Raw genomic sequence first — 27,245 nt, 5'->3', positions numbered from 1 at the left:
GGGGTGTTACCTCTCTCTTGGCTTCTTACTACCTTAGCAAAGCCCCCTGCTATCCCCAATCCCTGTGAGCATGAGCTTGGCCAGGGCAGGGCTCTGGCTGGCTCTCTCTGTCTGTTGGGTGCTGCTATATCCCAGCCTTCAGGGACAGCTGGCCCTCAACACCTATTGAAGCAGTGATTCAAATCCCTTGCTGCCTCCGACTGATTACAGGTCATTTCCCATCTCCTCACCTGCCTGCTGTCTTGCCGTGGATTCAGCGATGGGCATGTGTGTGTCACGCACTCAGTGGGAGCTGCTCTTTGAGGTCAGGAGGCCTTCCTGCCCTCTGGGTTCCCGATCAGGCTGATCGATGACCCTCCTGCCCTGCTACCTCTTCTAAACCCACCAGGATGCTCCTGACTACTGGTTGACCCACAGACCTGAGGAGAAGCTCAGGGCCCCAACACATTTTCCCCACAATCCATGCTCAGCAGTGGGGTCTTGGGGCGGGGCGCATGAGGAGTGGAAAGGCAGGTCTCCATCTCCACCCCAACCATCTCTCTGTGGACCCAGGAACAAGCAAAGGGACTTACTTCCTGCAAGACCCTCACTTTAGGACCTCTTCTCACCCTACCTTACCTCTCAGTAGCAGTTGGAGTGTTTTTGGTAGAAGTAATGAAATAAATACCCAACTAAAACTGGTTTATTAAAAAAATATTTAATGATATTGCTTTACAAGAAATTGCAGGTAGGCGGTAAAAGTGTCTTTTGGGCTCAGATTTTTTTAAAATTGAGGTTAAATACAAACATTTACTGTATTTATTTTATCTTTTGAGGTGCTGGGGATAGAATCCAGGGCCATACAAATGTTGGGCAGGAACTCTGCCGCTGAACTGTACCCCAGCCTCTTTTTAACCGTGTTAAGTGAACAGTTTAGGGGCATCCAGTGCTTTCACATTATTGTAAAACTCCCATCCTGTCCACCTCCAGAACTTGTCCATCACTCCAAACTGAAATTCTGCACCCGTTAAACAGTGACCCTTCATTCTCCCCTCCAGGCATTGTTCTCTTTTGTGTCTCAGAACTTGATTATTCTAGCTACTTTGTGTAAGTGCAATTATACAGTATTTTCCTTTAGTAGCCTGCTTCTTTCACTAAGCAAAACATTTCAAGGTTCATCCATGCTGTAACTTGTACCAGTCCCTTCTTTTCATGACCAAGTAACATTCTATCACAATATCTTATCATCCTGTTTCATTTATCCATTCATTTGTCAATCAGCTTTTGGGTTATTTCTGCCTTTATTGTTATAAATAATGCTGTGGTGTAAAAATATTTGTCCAAGTCATCACTTACAATTCTTTTGGTACATGCCTAGAAGTGGAATTGCGGCATCATGTGGTCATTCTGTTGACCGTTTTAAGGAAATCTGCCTTGCTATTTTCCATGGTGGCTGTGCCATCTTCTACTCCCACCAGCTCTGTGGGAGAAAGCCACCAGTTTCTCCCTATCTTGCTGGCATTTTCTATTTTTTCTTTATTTTTCTTCTTTCTGATAATAGCTTCCCCTGGTGGGTATAACATGCTATCTCATTGTGGTTTTGATTTGCATGTCTTAGAAAATAGACTGCTTTGGGCCTAGTGGTAGGATGGACCAAGACTATTAGTCAGCATAGTGATCACAGATAGGTGATCATGAGGCCTGGTGAGCTTGGTGAGCATGAGGCCTCTGATTCTTCCTGAAACCACAATGACGGGGCTGCATCACCATGGATTCCATGAACAGCCAGTGGGTGTGAGGCTTGGAATAGGATGCTGAAGAAAAAAGGAGAAACCCAAGAGGCTACAACTTGGGCAAACCATCTCAGAGGGTGGTGGATGTGTTTCCTGAGGAAGAACCAGCAAAGGAAGGCCGGGCCTCCTTGGGCAAGAATTCCTTGCTGATCAGGCCATAAGCAGCCATGATCTTGAGGAGTCCATAGCGAAACTTTTGGCCGATGAAGGCATAGATAATGGGGTTGAGACAGCTGTGGAGGAAGCCCAGGATCTCAGTGGCCTCCAGGGCCCTGTCTATGTGGTCACGGCGCTCACAAGTCTCCTCGATCAGGCCGGTCCTCATGAGGGTATCAGCGAGCAGGACCAGGTTGTAGGGCAGCCAGCAGAGCAGGAAGACAAGCACGACGGCGAAGATGACCCTCATGGCCCGGTGCTTCTGCCCCATCTGGGCCTTGAACAGCGTGCGCAGCGTGCAGCCGTAGCAGAACAGCATGATGAGCAGGGGCAGGATGAAGCCCCAGAACTGAGGCAGGATGCGCAGCACCAGGCGCCATCGGGTCGTACTGCTCCCTATGTCTTCATAGCAGACTAAGGGGAGGTCGAGCAGGTAGACAGTGCTACGGAACAGTAGCATGGGCAGGGACAGAAACAGAGATACTGCCCACACAGCTAAGCACACAAACTTGACCAAGTGCCGTTTCTGGATCACAGTGCGTGTGGCGTGGACGATGGCCAGGTAGCGGTCCACACTGATGCAGGCCAGTAGCAGGATACTGCTGTAGAAGTTGACTTCCTTCAGGAATGAGATAATCTTGCACATGAATGTGCCAAAAATCCAGCCAATCATCTTGGAGGCTGCCCAGAAGGGCAAGGTCAGGGCAAAGAGCAGGTCAGCTATGGCCAGGTTCAGCAGGTAGACATCAGTGACAGAGCACGTGCTCCTGCTGTGCAAGACGACCATCATCACCAGGGAGTTTCCCAGCAGGCTCAGCAGGGACACCAAGGCATAGATTATAACTACGACATAAGTATTGATTTCCAGGGATTCTGGATAGCACGGGGAAGACTCTGATGAAATTTGGCTCAGATCAGTGCTGTAATGACCGAAATAGTCAGAGGAGTTGTAATCCCAGATAAAGTTTTCCATTTTCAGGTAAGCTTATGTCTTGCCTAAAGAGGAGAGATGAGGGTTACTGCCCAGCAAAATCATGCCCAATTATTATCTGTGCACCCAAGATATTGTACTAGAAGGGATTCTTTGCATCTGTTTATGTATTACATGGAAGTAATTTTTACTTCCAGTTTATAAGGGATGGAAGCAGTAAGATTATGAGACAAAATAGCACATTTTATGAAAAGATGCCAGTGTCAGAGAGACATGATCAGCATTTTCTATAACATCACAATCACCCAAAATATTGGTGAAACTTTCCTGTTTCCTTCCTTTGTTTTTTTTTTCTTCCTTCTTTCCCTCCCTCTCTCTTTCTTCTTTTCTATTGTGTTTATTTATTTGGTATCCTGGGGATTGAACCCAGGACTTTGAACTGAGCTATAGTCCATCACCAGCCGTTTTAATTTTTCAAATTATATATAACATATATATGATAAGATAGTTATACTACTAATTGTTATTAGTTCACAGAAAAGAGATTTGTTTGATCCATTTTTCATGCCTGTACCTTGTAATATAAGCAACTACTTTGAAGATAACAACATGCAATGTACTAACCATTGTTTCTCTCCTACAATCTTGTTTTGAAATTTTGTGGCATTGTTTTTATCTTTTTTTCTCTTGAAAATAAAAAAAATTGGGGGGGGCGGTCAGGGTCTCATTAAGTCATTAAGGTGCCCAGGTTGGGTTTGAACTCACAATTTTTCTCACTCAGCCTCCCAAAATGCTGGGATTTCAGGCATCTGAAGGAACCACCATACCTGGCTCTTGCTGTTTCTTTCTGAGAGTTATGTCTATCCTACGACTATATTCAAACCCAGGACCCATCCCCAGATGAAACCTAGTGTTCGAGAAGAAACAGCAAGTGAAAAGCCCTAGGAACCATTTTTGAAAGACGGGTGATGAGGATGTGGAGGAACTGGAGCACTCCGCCCTCACTGGTGGGAATGCAAATAGTGCGATTCTGGCAAAGGGTTTAGCGTTTGCTCAAGAAGTTAAACCACGTTACCCAGAGATTCCTATCCTAGGTGTATGCACATTAGAGAACTGAAAATGTATATTCACACAAAAACTTGTGCACAAATGTTTATAGCAGTATTTATCATAATAGTCAAAAAATAGTAGGAAAAAAGCAAATGTTCATTAATTGATGGATGGATAATTTGAGATCTATACATCCAATGGAATATATTCACCTCTAAGAAGGAATAAAACGCCACATAGATCTTAAAAGCATTATTGTGTAAAATGGTCAAAACAGGCAAATTAGACAAAGAGTATATTAGTACTTGCCAGGGGCTAGCGACGGAGAGGAGCCTTAAAGAATACAGGATTTCCCCTGGGGTGATGAATGTGTTTGGAATTAGTGACAATGGTTACACAGTCTGCTAAAGTGTCACTGAATTGTCATTTTATGTGAGTAATTTTGTGGTGTATCTCAGTTAAAAAAAGATTAACCAAAGGATGAATAGTGTAGTAGAGAAAATACAAATATTAAAACAACAACAGCAAAAGTCCTCGGAAGCTTTTCTCTTGAGTAGGTTGCAGTATTTGGTACTGTCTTTCATATGTTCAAAACAGAAACCTGAGTGGATTTAAGAGAAACTGGAAAAATAATACCGTTCCCCCTAAGAGTGATGAAATCTTAACTTTTACTGTCCTGAGCAGGTATTTTCCCTGCAAGCAGTGGGGCTCAAATAAATTGTCTTCCCACTGTACCACGGCCACGGGGAGTGAAGATTCAATCAGGGAAGCGTGTGATGGGGAGGGTGGGCCCCCACGAGGAAGGGAGGCCATGGGAGGAGCAGGAGTCTAGCTGGCTGAGCCGGTGTGATGGGCACAGCCTGAAAGGAGTCGCTGGCTCTGCAGTCTCACAGACAGGAGCAAGTTTGCCCAGAGAGCAAGGTTCAGTGCAGGGAAGTCACGAGGTTGAAGATGGGTCACCTCTAACAGCAGATGATCAGGGATGCTCATAAAGGAACAGGTGGCCTAAGATAAGACCTAGCTTTCAGAGTGAATGCAGAGCCGGGGGATGGGTGGAGGGCTTAAAAAGCAGACCATTGGTTAAGAGCATCAGCAGTGGGCAGCAGGTCCCCAGGTAAGTCCTTGCTCCAGATAGCTGAGCTTGGCTGGGCTTGGAAAGGCAGGGGGCTGGCTGCAGGGGTCTGGGTGAACTCATGCTCCCCGGTCTCCACGGTCAGCTTGAGGTTCCTGGGGGAGACCATGAAGTCAGGACAGAAGGTCAGAAACTCAGAATACAAACCCGGGCAGGACCATGACCCCCAGCCTGGGGTGGGGAAAGTCGTTGTTGGTGTCGATGGGGTTTTAATTTACCATTCTCCAAAGGCATGAGTTGAAGAATAAAAGGGCAAAATAAGGGCAGGGGGACTGTACAAGCCGAGGGCTGTTTTGTGCCTTGCCAGTAAATAATCCCCTCTGGTCCTTAAGACAGCTGTGATTAGCCCGTTTGCAGGTGGCAAGGCCAAAGCACAGAGAGGCTCTGCCCGCAGCCAGTGACCACAGAATCTGTCACAGCGCAGCTGTCACTTGGAGGAAAACATAAGGAAACCCTCTAGCTCTGCTTATTTTTAGTTTATCTTAAAAACCCAGGAAGGCAGTGCTCTTGTAGATAGGAAGGGGACCTAGGGATTGAAGAGAAGGAGAAGTAACACGGCCTAAAATATGACCGGCACGTGTACTACCTTCCCACAGTGAATGCATTTATTATGCACCACAAACATGTATGAATAAAAATGAGAATGAAAGTAAAAATCACTAGTTTTAGAGTTGACACAGCTAAGCAATGCACTGTTCACCTCCCACTAGCACTGCTGCAAGTGACACTGCTGACTGAATTCACGTCCTGGGTTAAAACTGTTCTTCTGAGAAAAGCTGCATGTACTCTCTTATCTGGGGACAGCTGTTTTTTGGTCACCTTTCACATACTCTAAGAAAAGATGACTTTTGAGTCCTAATGGTTAACTTCAGGATGAACTATTGCCAGGGAAAGGATCATAAGACTTTGCTTCTCTCTCTCCCCCCTCCCTCTTTCTCTCTCTCTCTGTGGTGCTGGGGGTCAAACCCACTGCCTTGTGCATACAAAGCAAGACATCTACCATGGAGCCACCTCTCTGGTCCACTGAGCTGTGTCTCCAGCCCACTGTAAGACTTTCTAATCAGTAATGTTCTTTAGATTTCCAGAATTCCAGGACCTATGGATAACAGGAGGCTATGCAACAGAAAAGCAGGCCATCTAACGCTCGTGACTACCCGGTGTCCTCCTCTCTCTGGTGTACCACCCTCTGAAACCCCTATACCTGTGTCTGAACCCTTTAAACCAAGATGGCCTTGTTTTGGATGAGTCCCCACGCCCACAGCGTGCTGCTTACATCAGTCGAATACCTCCATCAATCTATCTCAACTGGCTTCGTCAGGCAGCAGTGGAAGTGATCTCTCACAGTTCCACAGCCAGGATTCTAACTAGGGGTAAGTGGTACCACTTACATTATTTTTAGCCTATAGTACTGCTTCTAAAAAAATCATAGCTCACCTGTTAAATACATTTTTATGTATTTTTGTTTCTTGCTGAGGATTGGCCCTGCATGCGCTCTGCTGCTGAGCGCTGTCCCCAGCGCCCTATTTTTAAGATAAGTTCTTGACACATAATTGAGTTAGCCCGGGTACAGTTCATTCCTATCACTTGTAATTTTGCACATTGCTATCTTCTGTTACTCTCTAGGCCCAGAATGAAAGAAACAGCCTTTGCCGATTGACTGCTGACCAAACACCGCTGGACAGCGCAGCACCTGCTGACGGGCCTGGTCCTGTTCTCTGTGACTGAGTGTGAGCTTCCTGGCTTTAGTGGAAATTCCAGCCTCTTGGCCACTCACAGTAGTTCAGCAACTCCATGGATAGAAGGAATTCTAATTAGTTAATGCTATGCAAATGTTACAACACGTGGCATTTATAAGATCTCAAACATTTAAGGTGATCTTTTCAATGCCCCCAAAAAATCCAGTCACTTTACTACAAACCCAGAATTCCTGCTGTCTTCAATGTAGCCCACAAGTCTCGCATGGAGGAGAGCAGTCCAAAGTGTCTGCCCATTCTCTGCCCTGGTCCTAACCAAAGCAAGGAAGGCTGACTGGGTCTGAGAAGGTTGCAGGGTCCAGGGCAGGAGGTGACTACAGGTTGCCCTGTGTGGTTGCTGGAAAGGGTTGTAGAAAGTGGGGGGAAATTCTTCCTCTGGGAGTCACAGGGTCTAAAGCAAGGGCATGCAGAAGCCAAGGGGTGAGGAGCCCATCCAGGGAGACAGTAGATGTTCAAGACCAAGCGGGGTTGGGGACAGAGAGACAGAGACAGAGACAGAGGAAAGAGAGAAAGAGAAAGAGAGAGCCTCTGGTGGTGGGAGGGAGGGGGGTTCCAGACTTACCAGGATGCCGGGCTTTTCACCTGTGGAGCACCTCCAGGAGGGTAGCTGCGGCCAATGAAAGGGCACAGTGGTGAGAACTCACTGCAGGAAGTGAGTGGCGGATTAGATTGCTCAATTCAGGGAGGAGCTCCTGAGGGGGCCGGGTGCTTTGGTGTCTTTGAATAATTAACTCCCAAGTTAGTTCTTGGATAAACTGCTGTCTATGGATTTATAGTTTATGTTGGGAGGAAACATGTTGGGTTTTCTAGCCAGTTTTTCCATTTCACAGAGGAGGAAACTGAGACCCAGACAAGTGAAGGACCACAGGGATCTCTCTCGTCTCTGGCTTGATTGTCAACAGCAGGTCTGGCTCTAAGTCTAGTAGCCTCCAGGGGCAGCATCACAACCCTTGGCTGCAGGATTCAGCTTTCAGGTGTGCGTGTGTTTATGTGTGTGTGTGCGTGTGCGCATGCATGTGTGCGTGTGCGTGTGCGTGTGCGAGCTGACTGACAGCAGAGATGGAGCCTGAACTTCTGAGCTGGGCATTTTCCTCCCTGGACCGAGTGAGTTTTGTCTCCCTCAGCTTCAGCGTCTTCAGACCTCACAGACCCTACTCCGCGCTGTCTCACTGAGAATCCTCACTCCCAACGGGGTTCCCTTCCTACCCCTCTTGTGTTTCACCTCACTCGCTCAACCTGTTCTGGCCACAGGCATGGACCTTTGGGTACTGTTGTTCTTTTCCGGTTACACGTTTGACATTGTTTGAGGACCCCAGCACCTTCTCATCTGGAACAAAAAACACCCAAAAATCCTTTTCCTAGCATCGAGGATCCTACCCAAGTGCAAACACATTTTTGAAAATGTATTGAGTGATGCTAAGCATGTATTTTGTCCCATCTGCTATTTGACAAGCTAAAAAGATTAACACAGGCAGAGCCAGGAATACCCTCCTGCTCCTTCCCAACATGCACCCCAGTGAAAAATGCCTCCCCCCACTCCTCCCCCTATCACATTCTGTATCCCTGGGCCCAGAGAGCCCTCAAATCCTGGGACAGACTCACTTAAAGTGGTGCCCCAAGGAAAGGGGCCTTCCCAACTGTTAAACAGACGTTCCTCATGATCTGTCACCTGTTTTCCCTATACCGGAGTACAATGACACCAGACAGCTCAGGCTAAAACCAGGTGGAAGTTCATTACTCCCGGAGAGGCAAATGAGAGAACTAGCTGAGTAACCTGGCAACATCCCTTTCTGAGCCTCAGTTTATTCTTCTGTAAAGTGGGGCCATCAGACTCCAATTCGTTAGGCTGTGGGAATATGAAACGAGGGATTAGCTGGAGAGTACTTAGAGCACACCCTAAGCACAGCGTTAACTTTTATGGTTGTGATCACTGGTAACGAGATAGTTTATTAACAGACAACACGATGTCTCTTGCCCACTATATCCCCAGTCAGGGGAGAGCAGAAAGCCTCCTCACAAGGCTGATGCCCATGTACGTCTTGGTTTGCTTTGACCTGGAGAACAGTAGTCATATTAGTTGCAGTCCTGAGTGCCTAACTTAGTTCTAGTTTCATGAACAACCCCATGAGGCAGGCACTTTTCTAGATGGGGAAATTCAGACTCCAAGAGGTTAAGCAACTTACCTACAGTGACACAGCGGAACTGAGGATTAAAAAGTTTTTTTGGTTTTCGTTTTTGTCTTTTTGAGACAGGGTTTTGCTATGCAGTTCAGGTTGGCCTTGAGCTCAGTTTGTAGCCCAGGCTGGCCTGGAACTCGCAGAGATCCTCCTGCCTCAGCCTCCTGAGTGCTGGGATTACAGGCATGCATCACTATGCCTGGCATAATGGTTTTAAAAATAGTTTTTATCTGTCCCTAAATAAATCCTATCTTTTGTCCACTGTGATGAGGAGTTGGACCAGACTCAGTTTTCCAAGCTCCTTTAGGTGTTTCTCTGTCCCAGAAACCAGAATGCTAGCATGGTGAAGAGGTTACAGATTGGACATTTCCTGACCGCCCCTTCTTGATGGTCCTTAGGTCGATTTCCTTTCTTCTGAGCCCCCTGCATGCATATGTGTGCATAAAGAGAGTGAATAATGTGCTGGGTTCCAGTCCTGCTTTAGCTGCTGATAGCCAGGGTGAGGGTAGATGGGTCATCTCTCTTTGGGCCATAGGGGTCTGTTTTGGAAAATGGGGAAATAGTTCTACCTAGCCACATGTAGTTATTTAAATGTAAATTGATTAAAATAAAATAAAATAAAACTTTAGTTCCTCGATCATAGCCACATGTCCAGTTCTCAGAAGCCACGCATAGCCATGGCTGCAGTATTGATCGGTGCAAACAACAGAACATGTCCTTACTGCACAGAGAGCTTTTGCATAGCACTACCTGGGCAAAGACTCAGTGATTTTAGCTCCAAGTTCTGCCATGCATCACTCAGGATTCCAGGGGTCTCAGAGAAGGACAAAGTTTCCAAGTCACTCCCATCAGGATTATGCCCCCCAGCAGCCCTGCGACAGGTCCGCTCATCTACCTGCTGTTGCTCTATGATGCTGTGGTGATCTCAGTGGCTGCTGATACCCTCGCTGTGACTAAAGGCTTGGTAGCAGTCAGGGGTGTCGGACAGGAAGAAAGTGAGGCGGCCTTGTTGGGCGCGCTTCTGACTTGGGCTTCCAAGGGGGAACTCCAGGGGGCCGGGCAGAGGAGGAGCCCTCAGAGCAGGGGTGAGCTCTGAACTGGGACTCTGGTTCACACCTACCTGCCTGACAGTTTCCAAGGAGCCTGCTCGGCTGAAGGTGGAGGCTTGCTTCTCTGAGCGCTGGGAGCCTGGACCCCCTTCTAATGAGGAAGATGGGGGCACCCCAGCTCCTCCAACTGACTCACCTAAACTTGCACATCAGGGTCTCACAGGGTCAGCCTAAGAAGTGCTCCTTCTTTCATCTCTTGGGAGCCTCCGCCCCTGGCTGGGAACCCACTGCCTCCCCATCCTAGAGATCCTGCCTCCTGTGCCTCTGTCCCTCCACTGGCTCTTTCCCTTCTGCCCTGAGCTTGCTTATGTCTTCCTGACCTTCTTTCTGCTCTGGGACCCCTTTTGTTTCTATTCTGCTATGTCCCCCTTGTCACAGGCAAACTTACTGAAAAAGCAGACACACACAGCTGCTAGCTCCACTTCTCGACCTCCTGCTCCATCGTTCAGTGAACTCTGCCGCTGGCACCTTCCTACTGCCCCATAGAAGTCTGAATGTTAACAGGGCATCTTGTCTATCCCACCTCAGTGTGTGTAGACCTTTGATCAATTTCAATGACTACATAGTAATCATTGGTATGGGAATATCATCATTCATTTGATAATTACATTATAGATAAATATTTAGGTTCTCACTATGAGCAGCCTTAGATTTGAGTCTTTGGGAACTTGTATGAATATTTAGCAGCTGAAGTATAATTTTGCTAGTAATATTTATGTTGTGTGTAACTTTAATAAATACTACTAGATTGTTTCTTAAAAACACCATGCCAATTTGGTCCCCTGTTACCCCGTAGATCTATGACCATTGTTCAATCAGATAACTGATTTAATTTGTGTGTTCTAGAGTTGCTGGTGAGCTTAAGTCTGCTTCCCTATAGATATTTGTATTTTTCTTTTGGAAATTATTTATTCCTATCTGTTTCCCTTTTGCATTAGATTGTCACTTTTGTCACTGGTTTGCAGGAGCATATAACATAATGTGAGAGGATTGCGTTTTGAATATTTATGCTAAAGGGTTTCCTCTCAACCTGCTGTACACATTGCTTATTGTTGCTGACAGGGATGGAACCCAGGGTCTTGCATGTACCAGGCAAATGTTCTACCACTGTGCTACGCCCCCAGCTTTAGGTGCATGTTTTAAAACAGTGATGGCGAGCATGTTTAGATTTTCAGTGACACCAGCAGCCCACCCTGGCACGTGTGCCCTAGGCTCATCACCACTGCTTTAAAACTCCATCGGATGAGTGGCTGCTTGCCTTTTCTGTTTCCCACTGACCCATTCTCTTCTTATTTCCCTCTAATTTCTCTTGGCTTCACCTCTTGCTCCTCAGTCTCTTCCTGGGTCTTCCCTCACTGGGTGACTCCTGCATGCATGGCACCAGCTTGCACCCTGCACTGGAGTGTTTCTCGTACCTATTGTTCCCAAGCAGCTTCGCTGCCAAGCTCCAAACTCTGAGGTGCAATGGCCTCCTGCAAACTCCCCATGTCCCACAGATGCTGTGAATTCAGCACACAGGAAACAGATTGCATCGTTCTTCCTGGTATATGGACATTTCTTCCTAAGCCTCTTCTCATCTGCTGCTCTGCCCAAACCGGAGACCTGCAGACCCCTCACCTCACACCTGCCTTGGTTTTCTTCTCCTTAATCTCGCTCTGGACTTGTCATCTTCCCTGACCAGGTTGGGCAACACTTCATCCTCTGTCACATAAACTACAACAATCATGCAATATTTGCAGGTTCCGGATTTGAGCTGGCTGATTCACTTACTAGTTGTGAATCCTCACTAGTTGTGGACAAGTGATTTAATCTCACTGGATCTCAGTTTCATCATCTGTAAAACGGGCACATTGGGAGCACCCCTTGCTGAGGGCCGTTATAGGGGTTAAATGCATGACTCTGTCTTTATAGAACACAAGGACAATGATTCATATTGTTAGCTGCTGCTGCTGTTTCTGCTGGTTCTACTTTCTCTCCCTTACTCCTTCTCTCCTTCCTCTCCTAGATGCTCTCTGCCTCAAGTCTTTCCTTCTTATATTCACTTTCTACTTTGCTGCCAAGCAAGTTTCCTAAAACATGAGTTTGATCACTTTCTTTTCCTCCTAAAACCCTGCAAGGACCTCTGCAGCCCTCAGATAAAGTGGTGACCCCTGACCTGAACACTTAGTACCTTTGCTGATGATCCCCAACTTCTGTGCCACACCCTGGAGCCCTTAATCCAGCTTCTGGGAGTCATTTTCAGGTCCTGCAGAGTGTTCCGGCTTCCGTGGGGTTTGGCGCCAGGGCCCACTTGCCTTGGAACGCTCTCCACCTCCTGGTCTGCCAGGTCTTTGTCCTTCCACATTCAGCCTGGGTTTTTAAGTTATCCATCTGTTTGGCTGTTTCCTCCTCCACATCTTGAAAGCTAGGACTTTATGTGTGTATTCTCTGGGTCCCAAACCATTTACAGTCTTACGCACATCACTGGTGCTTAATACATTTTTGTCGAGCATTGAATGACTTGACAAAGTTTGGTGAAACTGTGTGCAAGGGTATCCTGTTGGCATCTGATTTAAACAAGTGAAGAAGGCTGCTGAGGTCTTGTGCTTTCCTGCTTCGCTGGCTGCCTCCTGCTTTGTTGCTGTTTTTCCTCTGCCAGGCCATCCGACCTTGGAGCCAGCCAGCTATGGACTGAACCCCTACAAACATTAAGCTGAAATAAATCTTTCTTCCTTTGAGTGTTGGGTATTTTGTCTCAGCAATGAGAAAGAGTAATGAATTCTCTCTCTCTCTCTCTCTTTCTCGTTCCTTCCTTCCTGATTGAGCCTAGGGCAAGCTCTTCACTACTGAACTACACCCTAGCTTTTCATCTTTTTATTTCACTTAAGACAGGGTACTGCTATGTTGCCCAAGCTAGCCTTGAACTTGTGACCTTCTTGTCACTGCTAGGTTATGGAGTGGTCTGTGGTGACCGCTGTGAAATTTTCTGCTCCAGGGTCCTCAAAACCTGACACAGTTTTCTGGTGCTTTTAAGAGCTGTTTTGGTCTCCACTGGCCTTGGTGGGAGCTTTTTTGGGAGCAGAGTTGAGACTGAGGCTGGTACTAGGTGTTGTCCTTCTTTTCTCCAAACCGGAGCAGGAGAAGTGTGTGTAGGTGGTCAGCTCCTCCTGGCCCTCCATTCTCTTCTGCCGAGTTCTTGTCCAGAAGCATCTTCTATGAAAACAGTTTCTGCCAGCTGTTCCCAGCCCCGTGCACTCATCAGAAAGATCTGAACTCCCTGCTGGAATTGCTGCCATTCTGACTTTTTCCTGCTATGATAAGAACCCTGCTCCCAGTAAAAGTATGTGCCCCAGGCTGATCTCAGAAGGCACTGTTGCCCTTTTGGGGTGACTCTATTAACTTGATTGCTCAGGAGCTCCCCTAGCTCCTTCTTACTACCTTCTTATTATGTTTACTAAGCTGTGTTCACCAGTTCTCCAGGGTAGTTGCAAAATTTTTGCTCCACGCAAAGGTAAACACATGCAATCTGCACAACCCTGACCCCAAGAGGCCATCCATGGGCCCTGGTCAGAGCCACAGGATTGCCCAACTGCTGCAGGGACCCTGGTACCATGTATAAGACAGGGCCGATGGGAGCAAATGCCTGTGGGAACACACAGTGTGCTCTGGAGCCTGGGCAGAGCAGCTGTGTGACTTGTCATAGAGAAGGGCCCCACACTTCTTCTAAATCAGGTTTCTCAGAAGCACCACAAGTAGGTGCCCACTGGGTGACAAGCCATTTGCGTAAGCCTTCCTGGTTAGAGCAGGGGAAGTGATCTTACGCTGTGGTCAGTTTGTCCACTGTCTTTATCAGAGTCTGATTGAACATGGTACACCTACTCTCAGCCAGACACTCACAGTTTGGGACCACCAAATCATACAATGATCAGACAGGAAGGACAGAGAGCCCCATGCCTCCTCTCCTGGCCACTAATATATTTCTAGACACCCTAAAGCCACTGAGACTTTCATCTGTTGCTAAGGAGAGGGTATAGTGCACAATCTTTGGGAAATATAGCTGGTCCTTTTCTATCTTGGTTTCTGCTTCCAGAAATCCAATCAAAGAAGGTCTAAAATACTTTTAAAAAACATGAAGAAATTTTCCTTACTGTTATTATTTCCTAAACAATATAGTATAGTAACTATTGACATTGTATCTTCACTGTTGATTTATAATTAACTGAAAGCTGATTTAAAGCATAAGGGAGGGTTTTGTGTAGACTACATGCAAATACTATGCTCTTTTATATCAGGTACATTAGCATCCTTGGATTCTTGTATCTACAGGGAGTCTTGAAGTCAATTCTGTAAGATACTGAGAGACGGTAGTTTGGCAGTTTTTAAAAATATTAAACATCCTCCTATTACGTATGTCAGGTCTCTAACTAGACCCCTGTCCAACTAGGAGAGAAAAAACTCCAAACAGATCTATTATTTGCACCTAATGGGGCATGGTGTTCAACAGGAAGCTGGCAGCTGTCTCCACACAGCTCAGCCTGCAAAGAGCTGGTTCATGAGACATGCTGTGCCTGTCAGCACCCCCTGTACCCAACCCTATCACCTGCCCTTAGACCCCCTACTCAGCGACCCAAAATGTTGCAGCCCCTCAGCAATACCTCCTCCCCTACCTCAACTTCCCTATAAAAACTCGCCCTTCCTCAGTGTCACTGGTCTTTCAGCCCTTCGCCCCACCTCACCTGGCTGGCACACATGTTGCTTCAACTTTGTCTGCCTCAGTGGTCTCAATTGCACCTTGGTTTAGCCTAACAGTGTGACCCAGCCATATGTAGGTATTTGCCCCAGAAAAATGTAAGGACGTGTCTACACGAAGACTTGTGTAGAGACACTCAGAGGAACCCTGTTTGTAATAGTCCTAACCTGGAAGCCACACAAATGTGAAGTGACAGCTGGACGTACAAACAATGTGGCATATCCATACAGCAGGGTACTTACTACTCAACAACAGAAAAGAGCTACCGATAAGTGCAACAACGGGGTGAATCTCAAAATAATACTGAGCGAGGAAAGGCAGGCAGTAAAGAGTTTCTACTGTACGATTTTATTTCTGTGCAATTCCAGAAAGTGCACATTTGTCTATGGTGACAGGAAGCAGGGTCAGTGGTGGCCTGGACATGGAGCGAGGAAGATTCCAAAAGGGACAAGGAGCCCTTGGGCTGAGGGATGGGCATGAATCTAACTGAGGGCTTCACAGTATTAAGTCAGAACTCAGCAAATTTATGTAACGTTTACTGTATGTCAATAGCACCGCAGTAAGCCAACTGAGAGGGAAGCAGAGCAAAACTAAACAAAACCAATAAAATACAGATCGGGAAATAAGGATTCCGTGGGCCGCGACTGAAGGCCTGCGCATGTGCAGGCTGTGCCGTTGTGGCGGCTGTGCAGCGGGCACGCAGCTGGGTGAGAAGGGAGAGTGGAGGAGCCGCACAGCCCGGGCAGTTCACGGTCGTGCATTTACTAAGCTTGAGGAATTTTACAGAGCGGCTGAGGCCCGCAGCCCTCATATTAGAGAGCGCAGCTGACACCCTGCTCTTCCACCGGTGGGAGGCCCGGGCCAGTCGTGGTCAGGTGACCTGGGCTTCTCCCTGGGCACAGTACGGGCAGCAGCACTCTCTCTTCTTGTAATCTGCAGAGCAGGAATGGCAAACCAGGCCTCCGCAGCGCCTAGAGGGCAGAGGCAGGGAAGCCTGGTGCTTTCTGCAGCTCACTGGAAGGTGCCTACATAAGTGCTGGGAGTCATGCGTTTCAGCATCTTTGAGTCCACCCGTCATTTCTATCGTCTAGCAGGCTGGACCTTGGCCTGTCCCCTTTCCTGATGCCCTTGGCCTCTGAGAACCTCTTTTCCGAATGGTGGGTCCTCCAGATGGCCGGTTTCTTCTTGCGGCTCATCCTGCCACCATGACCGCCATGGAAGGTGAGGACAGCAGCCCTCTTTGTGTTTCCCTAACAAGAGCTCAGCTGTCTGTTCTTGGAAAGTTCACGACCCCAGCTCCCAGACCCCAGCCTTCTCTGCCTCTTCCCACCATCTAGTTCATCAGCCTCCTTCATGTCGAAAGCCAGACATCAAGCCAGAGTGGCCGGGCTTAAATAGCTTTTTACAAAAGCCCATTTCCCTGTCCTTCTTTCTCTGGGGCAGGCAGGCAGCTGTGGGAGGACCTCCCCTTACCTGCACGGGTACCTCCGGGACAGTCTGCCGAAGACCTTGCTACAGCCCAGGCAGCAGCGAGGGACCAAGTCTGAGAGCTGCTGGAGCCTCTGCCACTGGCGGTCCTTTTCCCTGGGGATGGGCGGAAGTGGACACGCACAGAGGCCAGGAGGGGAGCAGGAAGATAGATGAGGAATTCGTGGCAGAGGAAGACATGGAGAGGGTGACAGAGAGAGGCACTCAGAGAGACCAAGTGAGAAGACATCAGGACAGAGGAGCAGCAGGACAGACACACAAAAACGGAGAAGGAACAGAGGAGAGAGAGAGAGAATGGAATGGGGAGGTGAAGAGGGAGACAGAGGCACACAGGGAAGCAGACAGAGACACAGATGAGAAGGAGGGAAAGAAAATGACATGTAGAGATGGAGGGACAGAGATACAGTCCGGGAGAGAAACAGAGACAGACCAGAGACATACAGAGGTACAGCAGGGAGAAAGACAGAAGCCAAGGGCGACACACCAACAGAGACAGCCGTCAGCCTTTGGGAACGGGCATGACGGCCAGCTCCCGGGGCCCACACTTCTGATCGCTGTTAAGAACCTGCCCTCGCCCTCTAAAGCACCTCCCTTGTCTTCTTAGAAGCCTCGGGTTCTCCTCTGGAGGCCAATAACACAGTCTGCTTGTTACCTTTTATTTAGCACTTAGACTGCCTTGTACTTCTTTGTTTACGCCCTTGCAAGACTATCATCACGTTTTTAAAAGGGCATTTAGGAATATAAGATGTTTTAAATTTTTGTCAAAATAAAACACCCACATAATTTAAAACTCAGAGCTGCTGGGAGTGGTGATGTAATCCCAGCCCTCAGGAGGCTGAGGCAGGAGGATCGCTGAGAGTTTGAGGCCAGCCTATGCTACAAAGTGAATTCAGGCCAGCCTGAACTACATTTCTATCTTTTTGGTTTTTCGCTTTTCTCTTTGGTATTAGTTTCGTATTTAATTAATATGCTTATATCCCTGCCTCAGTAGAGAACATTTTCTTTTCTTTTTTTTTTTGTCTTTTTCGTTTTTATTGGTACCAGGGATCGAACTCACGACCACCTGCTTGCAAGGCAGGCGCTTATGCCGCTGAGTTAAATCCCCAGCCCCGAGAACATTTTCTATGGAGCTCCTTCCTTAGGTAGCAGAGGATTCATTGGACATTTTGTTATTTTTTAATCTTCTTCAACTTTTCTTTCTTTCCAGTTCAGGGGTAACAACTTTTTTTTTTTTTTTTTTGAGACAGAATCTCACTATGCACTTCAGGCTGGCCTTGAGCTCACTTTGTAGGGTAGGCTGGTCTCAAACTCAATGATCTCCTGCCCCAGCCTCTCCAGTGCTGGGATTACAGGCATGCCCCATCGCACCTGGCTGTGACTCCTATTCCGTAACACCGTGTTGCCAGTATCCCTTCAGCTCTCCTCCTTCCTCCTCTTCCTAACTTGCCATCCATCCCCCGAGCATCCAGTAGGCGGCTGCTTGCCACATGCATCTATTCTGATATAAAGCAACTAAAATTAAATAACAATGAAAACGTCAGTTCCTCAGTTGCAACAGCTTAGTGTTTCAAGGGCTCAATCTGTGCACAGAAGTACAGCACACATATGGATCACTTCCATCTCCACGGAGTATTAATTGGCACCTACTCCGGGTACTTCTGGATTGTTCAGGTGGTAACATTCATAGTCTGCGTCTATAATTACCATTGCCTCCCTGTTTCTCTTTAGGTTGATTGTTACATTGAAAAAAAATGAAGGTTGAGGGTGGTAGAATGCTGCCAGCATTGAGGCCCTGGGATTGATCCCCAGCACCACACACACATGACTCATGCACTCACGCACGCGCACGCACACACACAAAATCCAAATAGGTGTACTATATATACAAGTATTCCCAAAGAGCTAAGCCGAGTTCTATAATAGTTCCATTCTTGAAAGGCTTCTGTTTTTCCTGGAGTTTCTAATATTACTTGCTCCTAAGGTAGATACAGTTTGTCTCCAAATTCTTCATCGTGTCAAGTATTCTCTTGATTCTCCTTTTCTCCAGAGATTTTCTTCTTCCTGAGCTCTTGACTCCTCTTTTACCGTCTGGACTGACTGCTCCTGGGCTGGCTGCCCACTTATCATCTTGGGAATTCCCTTTTATTCCCTCCTAGGTAGAGCTATTCTTTCCTGAATTCCGTATCTTCTTTCTTGGCTTACTTCCTTATTTTTCTGGGGCATATCCTCAAATAACTTCCTAAGAAAGGCTGTGTGGGAGGTCAGATTTCTGAGATCTGCCTGTCTGATAGTTTGATATTAAATGGTTTGAGAATATTTTCTTTATCTCTGTTTCACTGAAATCCCAGTGTTACGTACAGGTGAGCTATTGTTTGTTTTGTTTTTCATTTATCGAGCCAATCACTTTGCATAATATTGAAATTTGAAATCTGTGTCCATCAGGACCGGAAAGTCTTTTGTATTTTTATCTTTGTCATATTTTATTTGATCATGTCCATTGCTTTATTTTGTCCTTTTGGGGGAACTTCTGTCAATGGTGGGGGGGGGATACTGGAACTCCTACACTGATTATGTTTCTGTTTCTCTCATGACTTTCATCTTCGTGCTTTTTTTTTTCTTTCTTTCTTTTGTACTGGGGATCAAATTCATGACCTCATGCTTGCCAGGCAGGTGCTTATGCCACTGAGCTAAATCCCTGGCCCCCATCTTCGTGCTTTTTATTCTGCTTTCTGAGAACCTCCCTCATCTTCCTGTTCCAATACTTAGTGAATGTCTTAAAAATTCAGCACACATTTTTAATTTCCAAGAACACTTCTCATTTTTGACAGCTGCTTTCCAGCTTCCTGTTCCACAGGAGATACATGTTCATTGTTCCTGTTGGTCCGTTTATATTCATCTGCCCCCTTTCTGGTCTAGGCTCTCGGATGTCTGGGGATCTTGGTTGCTATCTTGTGTTTGAGAAACAGGACATATAAGCTGGTTGGAGCACCAAGTAATGCTCAGGGATATCAATAAGTGGTTTCCCTTTTGAGATCACTCGGCAGGGAGCTACCTGGCACATCAGACCCCACCCCCACCCCACCACTTCCTTGGCACAAGCTGGTCTACTTGGGACATATACATTTCTTTAGAGAGGAACTTTGGACTGTTTTCTTGGGAGCCAGGCTCTTGCTGCTGGATATTCTGCAGGGGGAGAGGCATAAGGCAGGGGGTATAGACCCGGCTTTATCCGGCATCTTCCTGCACCATGTGTGTCTGGGCTCTCTGAGTCATGAAGGTCTAACTAGGGTTTTATACAGTATCCACAGCACCTGGAAATTAACTGAAGTTTCTCCTCTGTGGTTGGTTTCTCCACCTTCCTCCCTGTTGTAGGTTTTATTCTTTTACAACCATTTAGTGAGATCTCAGGATGGAGAATGGATGAGGTGTGTTCAGCCCACACACAACACCAGGGATTAAACGAAGGGCTACTCTGAGATACATCCCTAAACCTTTTATTTTTTATTTATTTTGAGATTTTGTCTCTAAATTGCTGAGTTGGCTAGGCTGAGTTCAAACTTGTGATCCTACTGCCTCAATCTTCCAGAGCACTGAGATCACAGGCTTTTCTTAGTCCATTTTGACACAAGTTGACAGGAGCTTTGTGGCTCTCTCCTTGTTTCCTTTGGCTAAGGGTCATAGTTTCCATTAAGTTTCTGTTAGGAATGTTATATTTTATAACCTTGAGTTCCTTGCCTGTGGTCTTGTGATTAATTTCTGTAGTTCCAGGAAAAAAAACCATATTTCCCCTGATGAGCTATTATATTCCTTTGAGTGGTAGGGGGTTTGGAGTAGTTCTCTATCTTCCTTTTTTAATCTTGCTGACAACATGTTTGGAGTTGAGTTTTAACACTAATCCTATTCTTAACACTTTGGGAGTAATATAAACTTTTGTCTTCCATTACATTTTCCAACTACCCTATTTCTTCATAATGATCACATGTGTGCCTTTTATTGTGAATTATCTTAAATTTTTTGTGACCTAATTAACTTTTTATACCATCCTTTCCTCTTGCTCAGTGGACAGTTAATTCCTTAGAGGATCTTGGTCTTTAAATTCCTTGTGTATCCTTTCCAAATTGACCTGCCTTTTTCTCATCTTTAATATTTGGATCTGGTGGACGAGGAGTTTATTCTGGATGATCTCCTGTCAACCTTCCAATCTTAATGGAGCCTGAGTCCAGTGGGCTCCTGTTTCCTCAACTACATAAAAGAATACAATATGTGAATTATTTCCATATCAAACCTACCTCAGTAGGAAATACCTTCTATAGGTAGAAGCTATATCCATCTCTCAGAGAATCTAGTGGCTTGGATTTGACCCTGATGAGCCTGGCCTCTGGGACTCAAGACAGCTCAGTTAGGGCAGCTCTGTCTCCTCTCTAATCTTAGTAAGAGTGTATGTGTGTGTGTGTACGTGGAGGTGGCTTGGCATGAGGAGATACGTTATTTATATGCTGTGTGTCCTTGGTGACCAAGTCACCTCTTGACCCTCAGTTTTCTCATCTCTAAAATGGGGATAACAGCAAGGAGTGGCTAAAAGGAGTGAGTTAGCATCCATGAAAGGTCTAGAACCCGGTTTGAAAGTTGTTGTTGGGAGTCAAATTTTCATGCCGGCCCTTTGCCTTGCTCACCATTTGCAGCACCCCATCCCTGTCCTTACTGAATCAGTTCCAGCATCCTTCTCTTCATGGCCTGGATCAGGTCCCGATGCCCTCCACGCTCTTCCTCATACATGGCTTCCCTCCTGTCGGCCTCCTGTTGCTTCTGCCTCAGCTCTGCCTGCAGCTGGGCTCTCACTTCCTCACACCTGGCAGAAGGGAGACAGTTCTGAGGGGGAAAAGCTGAGCATTTGGGTCTCTAGAGCCCCTGGGGAGAAGGCAGTGGCACCTCCTGTACCTGAAGTCCACACACACACACACACACACACACACATCCCAAAGGGGTACCGTGTGCCATCTCACACCTAAAGGCGATTCTTCAGTAACCAATCAGAGCAATGAAAATAGGACCTTGCCCAGAGTGCTCCTACAGAGGGGACTAACCAACATCTCTGCTTCCTTTCTTTTTAATTAACTTTTCCATTTTTAAAGTGTAATTTTCTTGAAAGGTATATTCATAGTCATGGCAGCTCTCTAAGGGGAGGTGGCTGCCTGGGAACCTGGGCGGAGGAGATTGTGCCCAGCTGGAAGCAGCCCAGTCATGTGCAGAGGGGAACCAGTGTAGGATTGGATGTGATTTTTTTTGGTTTAAAATAGTTTTAAGTTATGTTGTAGGAAAAAAAAAAAAGTAATGGCAGTAATATGGCCTTCTCGAATTTCTATTTCAGTTTTGGGCCTGGAATTTCCTTGGCTCTTACTCTTGCTATTTGGGGGTGTGTGTGGGTTCTTTAGTGGTTTTCTAGAAGTCTACAGAGTCGGAAATGAAAAGAGTCCCAGCCCAAGGTCCCCGCCTCTGACCCAATGCCTTTATTGAGAGGGTGCCCGGATGTGAGTGGACGCTGGGGAGGTTCTCACACCCTCAGGGCGCATGCGCCTCTGGCTGTGGGCGCGCATGCGCATGGGCTTGCCCTGCGCTTCAGTGTTGAAAGGAAAACTGTAGGAGACTTAACGATGACAGAAGTATTGATTTTAAAGCTATTGCCAGTTAGTGAGGTGCAGGAAAGAAAGTTGGGTGGGCCATGAAATCAAATGGATGATAGATAGCACTAAAGTTCCAATAAGTTGCCACTCGAGCCTTCAGAGTATTCTGGTGCTTAATGTCCAGCCCTTTCGTTACCTAGCTGCTGACAGTGATGGTCCTGAGCCAGTTTACTTGCTCAGTGATCCCGGGTCTTCATGTCAACACTGTGCCTGTCTCTGGGGTGGCAGGGAGTATGTATCAGGTGCCTACCGTGTGCCAGTGACTGTTTTAGGTGCCAGCAAGGGAGCAGTGCCTGCAGTGCCGTGGAAGTGACCGCTTTTGGTGACTCAGTCAAAACAAGTGAGTGAGCAATAAAATAATTACACTAAGTGTTGTGACAGAGATCAATGCATCTCACACAGGGAAGGCTTCTCGGACAAGGGAACATCGAAGCAGACCTGCAAGGTGAAAAGTCAGCGTTTGGGAGCCAGAAGCAGGTACAGGTAAGGGTCTCCTGTTTAGGAGCGCTAGGTCTGTTTGAGAAACTGAGGCCGGGATGCCGCAAAGGACTGTGGGTAGCGGGAGGGCGGGAGAGGAGGGGCAGGTCAGCAGCCTCCGTGGCCCCAGGAGTTATGAATTTTAATCTCATCACTGACATGTTTAATGCAGGGAGTGACGGATACCCCTAGTACAGGGGACGACAGTGGGAGTTTTTTGTGCATCTATAAAGGGCCAGGTACCAAGCCATGTATTTCATTTTCACAATGTGGTGAGATGGGTAGTTAGGACCCTCACTTTACAAGGCAAAGTAGAGCTTTGGAAAGGAACTGACCCTTGCCCAGGGTCACATGGCTTGAGATGTGGAGGCTGTAGAAGTCTGAACGTAGGCCTCCCCACATTTGCACGCGGGGTGCTGGGGCCTGCTGATTCCTGGCAAAGAACTTGGTGTGGCCTTCCAGGGGCTGAGGGAGATGTGGTGTCAACCTAGTCCCCTTTCCCGAGGACCCCTATAGCTTACACTTGTCCCGATCGATTCTGAGGTCTTACTGAGAGGGCAGAGGAAAGCCACCTGCTTGGAGAGATGGTTCCTGGAAGCCCTGAGCCAGAAGGAGAAATCTTAGCAATTCCATCTCCTCGAACAGGTCAGGCACCTGCAGCCCAGCATGGGAGCTGCTGTCCCTCTGACCCACAGTCCAGAAACCTCACAATGAGTATCAGAATCCACAGATCTCAGAGCTGAGCTGCTCTCACAGCCGATGGTCTGCCCTGGGCCTGCTGCCTGGGCTCCCACTGCCCCAGATTCTGTTTCTACCTCTGCACATGGGAGCTTCTGCTCTACCTACCTCAAGTCTATCCTATTAGTGCACTTGCACCCACCCACTTATAGCCGTGGAGGCTCAATAAGCACAGATGGCTCAGTGAACCAGCCCTGAGGCCCTTCTGTTGGCACCTTCTGTGGTGACACTCCTGTCACCAGCCTGATGCCCATGGCCCTTTACTCAGCAATGAGTTCTGTCTTTGGCTCTGCAGACCCAGGGACAGGGAAGTGTATGGTATCCCAGGCTCTAATGTCACCCAGCTGGCGCTTCCCTCTGGTAACCACACTCAACTTGCCCAGTGGTCAACAGGACCTGACAGATATCCCAAATGCCATCCTTTCAAAGCTAGGCTTCCCATATCCCTGCCTACCACAGCCTCTCCTGCCTCGGTTAATGGCAATTCTAGCTTTCTGCTGATCAGTGGAGAGACTCAGGGTCCCTCCTGCTTTTGTTCTCAACCTTTGCATCCCAGCCTCAGAAAACTTTGCTGCAGAGTGTATCCAGAGCTGGCCGCTGCTCTGGCCCCATCACTGACAGCCTAGGCCGAGTGCCTTTGCTGTCCCCTGCCAGGTAGAGGCAGTGTCCTGATGGTCTGCATGTGCCCAGCCTCATCTGCCTACTTTCTAGCTCATGGGTCTCTCTTTTTTCTTTTTTTTTGTACTGGGGATTGAATTCATGACCTTGTGCTTGCCAGGCAAGCACTTATGCTATTTAGCTAAATCCCTGACCCTAGCTCATGGGTCTTTAGGACGTGTGTCACTCTAGGAAGATCTGAAGGTACAAAATAGAATGGGGGAGATGGTCACAGCTGCAGCGTTTCTTTTGGAGGTGACAAAATATTCCAAAATTGATTGCATTGATATTGTACAACTCTGCAAACATACTGAAAACCATTGCATTGTTAAAAATTTTGCAAAAACATATAAACTTTTTTTATATTTTAAAAAAAGCCACACCACCTGTCTCCACTGCTTAGAATGCTAGATGCCTCCTGCCCTACTATGAGTCAAAGCCAAGGTCATTCTGAGGACGTTCTGGACTCTTCTGAGTCCCCACTGCCTGACAACCTTTTCCTCCATCCTTCCCCTTCTTTACTCATCCTGGGGCCCGTGGTGCCTCTTTAACGTCCCTAGAATCACCTTGTTGTCCCTTGTCACCTCAGGGCTGTTGTTCTTGCTGTTCCCTCTCCTCGCAGCACCCCTCTACCTCTACCCTAGATCCAAACAGCTCACTCCTCATTTCCTACAGGTCTTTGTCAAACAGCACCTTTACATAGAGCCCTTTCCTGGCCAGGCCATCTTATTCCAGATATCACCACTGCCACATCTCATTTTCATGCCTTGCTTCTTCGTTTACCCTGAGAATGTATCCCCATCCGACATTCTGCGTGTAGTTCACTTGTTTGCCATGTTTCCCTCCTGTCTTCCTCACGGCATGTCAGCTCGAGAGGGCAGGAATTCTGCATGTTGTCCACAGCAGCGTTGTGGCCTGACTCAGAGTCATGTCATGTTCAGGGTGTTTGTAGAAGGAATTTGTGGCGGTGCTCTGTGAGATAGGGCCCCTGGCCACAAGGGAGCAGCTTAGGTCTGGGAAGTCCCCAGGAACCTCCTGGTTGCTTCATTCAGCCTTCTGTGAGCCTACAGAAGACTCTGGGATGACCAAGGCCCTGCTATTTATTTGGGGCCTGAATCATGGGAATATTTTGGAGCTGGGCTTTGGCTTTCTGGGCTCCTGGGCAAGTCTCAGAGCTGTTAGGCAGACAGTTAGTTGATTTCCTAGTGACTCAGGGTGAATCACTGCAACTGAGCCTGTGCTGGGTGTTGGAATGGTGCCCCTGCCCCTGTCAGCCACATGGAGAGATGGAAGCAGGCGGGTAGACTGAGGCACACAGATACTGAAAGAGAGAGACACCAGGAGGCATGATGGAGATATTTTAAAGAAGAAATTATGAAAGAGAGACTGAGACATCAAGAGACTGAAGGGGGAGATCAGATGGCTCTTTCTGGGCCTCGATAATGGGAAGAAGCTGCTGGAGGGGGAAGATGGAGACAGCGTGAAGACGGCTTGCTCTATGCATAGGTTCTGGACCTATGGATTTAACCCACCATGGGTCAAAAGTGTTTTGAAAAAAGCATCTGCTTTGAACAGGCAAAGGTTTTCTCTTGTCATTACTTCCTTAAAAAACAGTGTAACACCTCTTTCCTTAGCATTTACATTGCATGGATATTGTCAATAAATAATATGGAGATGATTTAAAGATTTATAGGAGGACATGCAGAGCTATGCCAACCTCATGCCATTTCATGGGAGAGACATAAGAGGATGTGGCCATGCCTGGGGGCCTGGAACCAGACTCCAGGGGTAAGGGGCCACTGTGCTCCACAAACTTGCTGAGGGGCTCTGGAGTCAGCTGCAGGGTTTGGATCTTGCTCCTATGGTAACTGGCTCACACTGGTGAAGTGTGCAATATCTCTGAGCCTCAGAGTACTTATACATAAAACAGGGTTCTTGTAAAATCTACCTCATAAGATTGCTAGGAGGAAGCTCCAACGACAGTGCGGGGACATAGTAAATGGGAGCTGTGGTTAGGATTATGAGTGAGAGAGAGACAGGGAGAGAGACAGAGAGAGATGGTTTAACAGACAAGGGGAAAATGAGACAGGAAAAGAAGAGACAGAAACTGGGGGATGGGCTGGAGTGATGGGGGCAGAGTAGATTGAAAAGGTGGATGAGAGGCCTGAAAGAGGCAGCAGGAAGAGGCAAGGCTGAGCCTGGGAGGGGAGGAGGGAGCACAGGGATCCCTCTCCTGGGGCTAGTGGGGAGGCTGCCGTGGGAGGGGAAGGTGGGAACACAACAGTGCAGCACATTGCTTTGACTCAGCACCCACAAGCTGTGCCCAGCATGAGGCCTGGTGCACCACAGCGCTCAGAGGCCTTGTTGGCCAGCCTGGGAGCGGCAGCCCATCCTGCAGGAGTTGCCGTGGTTACCTGTGGAGCTGCTTCTGAAGCGTCTGCAGCTCACCATCCCGAGCTCTTAGCAGCTGCTCCTGGCGCTGGGCCTGCTCCTCCGCCTTCCGGAGCCCATGTCTGAGGGTCTGGAGATGGAAGGGGAGGGGGAAGCTTTTGGAGGAGGGCACAGGACCCAGAGCTGGGACTGACAGCTGAATACCCCTTCGAGTCCCCAGGCCGTGCCCCTGGGTGGAGGCAGGACTGGGACAGTGCAGGGAACTGGAGTGCCTGGTTCTGCCCCAGGCCCTGCTTGGGGTGATCCTGGGGCCACCATTCCCTGCTTCACTGAAGGGTGGAGGCTGGAAAGCTCCCTGAGCTGGAAGACTGGCCAGGGAGGAGGTGGAAGGAAGGGTTGGTAATAATCCTGGGTGACCTCTGGAACAATCATCTACCAGGTGACAAGGCGGGGTCACAGCAGTGAAACCTGGAGATTGGGAAGACACCTGCCATGATGAGGGTCACAGAAGAACATGTGACTACCCCGAAGAACTGTCAGGATGGGATCTCAGTCTCAAATGTGGCAGAGCTCGGCAGGAAGCACGGTGGATGAGTGGGTCTCACGGGAGACTTAGGGAGGAGGGGAGTTGTGGTGAGCTGAAGAGTGTACAGCTTTTAGGAGGCATCCCCAAATCCTCACCCTGGGCCAGGCAGTTGAGGTTGAGCTGTGGGCTGGAGTGGTCCTTAGGCTACCCCGGGCAGCCCCATCCGTGGGCCAGGCTAGGGATGGGAGAACAGACAGGTGCAGGCCACAGCTGCTCTCACCTTCACCATGTCCTGCAAGCACACTTCTGCTTGCTCCTCTTTCCTGGCAACACCAGTCACTTCTGTTTGTTCTTGTGGCTGTTCTGTGATGAAGACTTTCTTTTCCCCCAGGTCCTGGAGGACCCAGGACTCCCCCAGAATGGTAGACACCTCCTGCCCTTGCCTGTTCTCTGACGTGGCCTCCTCTATTGGTTCTC

The 27,245-nt window shown here is 47.8% G+C and overlaps 2 protein-coding genes across 7 annotated transcripts in view; both read right to left on the bottom strand.

The window, feature by feature from the left end:
* Nucleotides 1-681: 681 nt before the first annotated feature.
* On the bottom strand, nucleotides 682-21,019 carry Cxcr2 (C-X-C motif chemokine receptor 2). Of its 5 annotated transcripts, none has more exons than XM_063236619.1 (3): nucleotides 21,001-21,019; nucleotides 7,358-7,402; nucleotides 682-2,924 (listed from the first exon to the last, which is right to left on the bottom strand). In XM_063236619.1, exon 3 carries the CDS (start codon nucleotides 2,899-2,901, stop codon nucleotides 1,843-1,845), a length of 1,059 nt encoding a protein of 352 aa, XP_063092689.1. In that variant the 5' UTR covers nucleotides 2,902-2,924; nucleotides 7,358-7,402; nucleotides 21,001-21,019; the 3' UTR covers nucleotides 682-1,842. The 5 variants fall into 5 exon arrangements, with proteins under 5 accessions (XP_063092689.1, XP_063092690.1, XP_013015447.1 ...); XM_063236620.1 differs by lacking the exon at nucleotides 21,001-21,019 and adding an exon at nucleotides 4,984-5,136 and having other exon boundaries at nucleotides 7,358-7,444; XM_013159993.3 differs by lacking the exon at nucleotides 21,001-21,019 and having other exon boundaries at nucleotides 7,358-7,649.
* The window catches only part of Rufy4 (RUN and FYVE domain containing 4), a 19,730-nt gene continuing 7,624 nt past the window's right edge, over nucleotides 15,140-27,245 (bottom strand). For both annotated transcript variants that reach the window (XM_063237486.1, XM_063237487.1), the window contains 5 exons: nucleotides 27,049-27,245; nucleotides 26,266-26,372; nucleotides 21,001-21,147; nucleotides 16,284-16,394; nucleotides 15,140-15,781 (listed from right to left, as the gene is read on the bottom strand). The exon at nucleotides 27,049-27,245 is cut by the window's right edge and continues 295 nt beyond it. In XM_063237486.1, coding sequence (XP_063093556.1) covers nucleotides 15,682-15,781; nucleotides 16,284-16,394; nucleotides 21,001-21,147; nucleotides 26,266-26,372; nucleotides 27,049-27,245 — 662 coding nt within the window. In that variant the 3' untranslated portion in view covers nucleotides 15,140-15,681. The remainder of the gene's footprint in view (nucleotides 15,782-16,283; nucleotides 16,395-21,000; nucleotides 21,148-26,265; nucleotides 26,373-27,048) is intronic.

This window comes from Cavia porcellus, unplaced genomic scaffold, assembly GCF_034190915.1.
Source record: "Cavia porcellus strain 051 isolate PalLab524CR breed Dunkin Hartley unplaced genomic scaffold, mCavPor4.1 scaffold_26, whole genome shotgun sequence".
NCBI lineage: Eukaryota > Metazoa > Chordata > Mammalia > Rodentia > Caviidae > Cavia > Cavia porcellus.
Note: the sequence above shows the minus strand (reverse complement) of the source record. Positions and strands in the feature narration are given on the sequence as shown.

Bases quoted from the DNA above. Each gene is read 5' to 3' on its own strand.
- Cxcr2 (XM_063236619.1), bottom strand. From the start codon at position 2,901: ATGGAAAACTTTATCTGGGATTACAACTCCTCTGACTATTTCGGTCAT.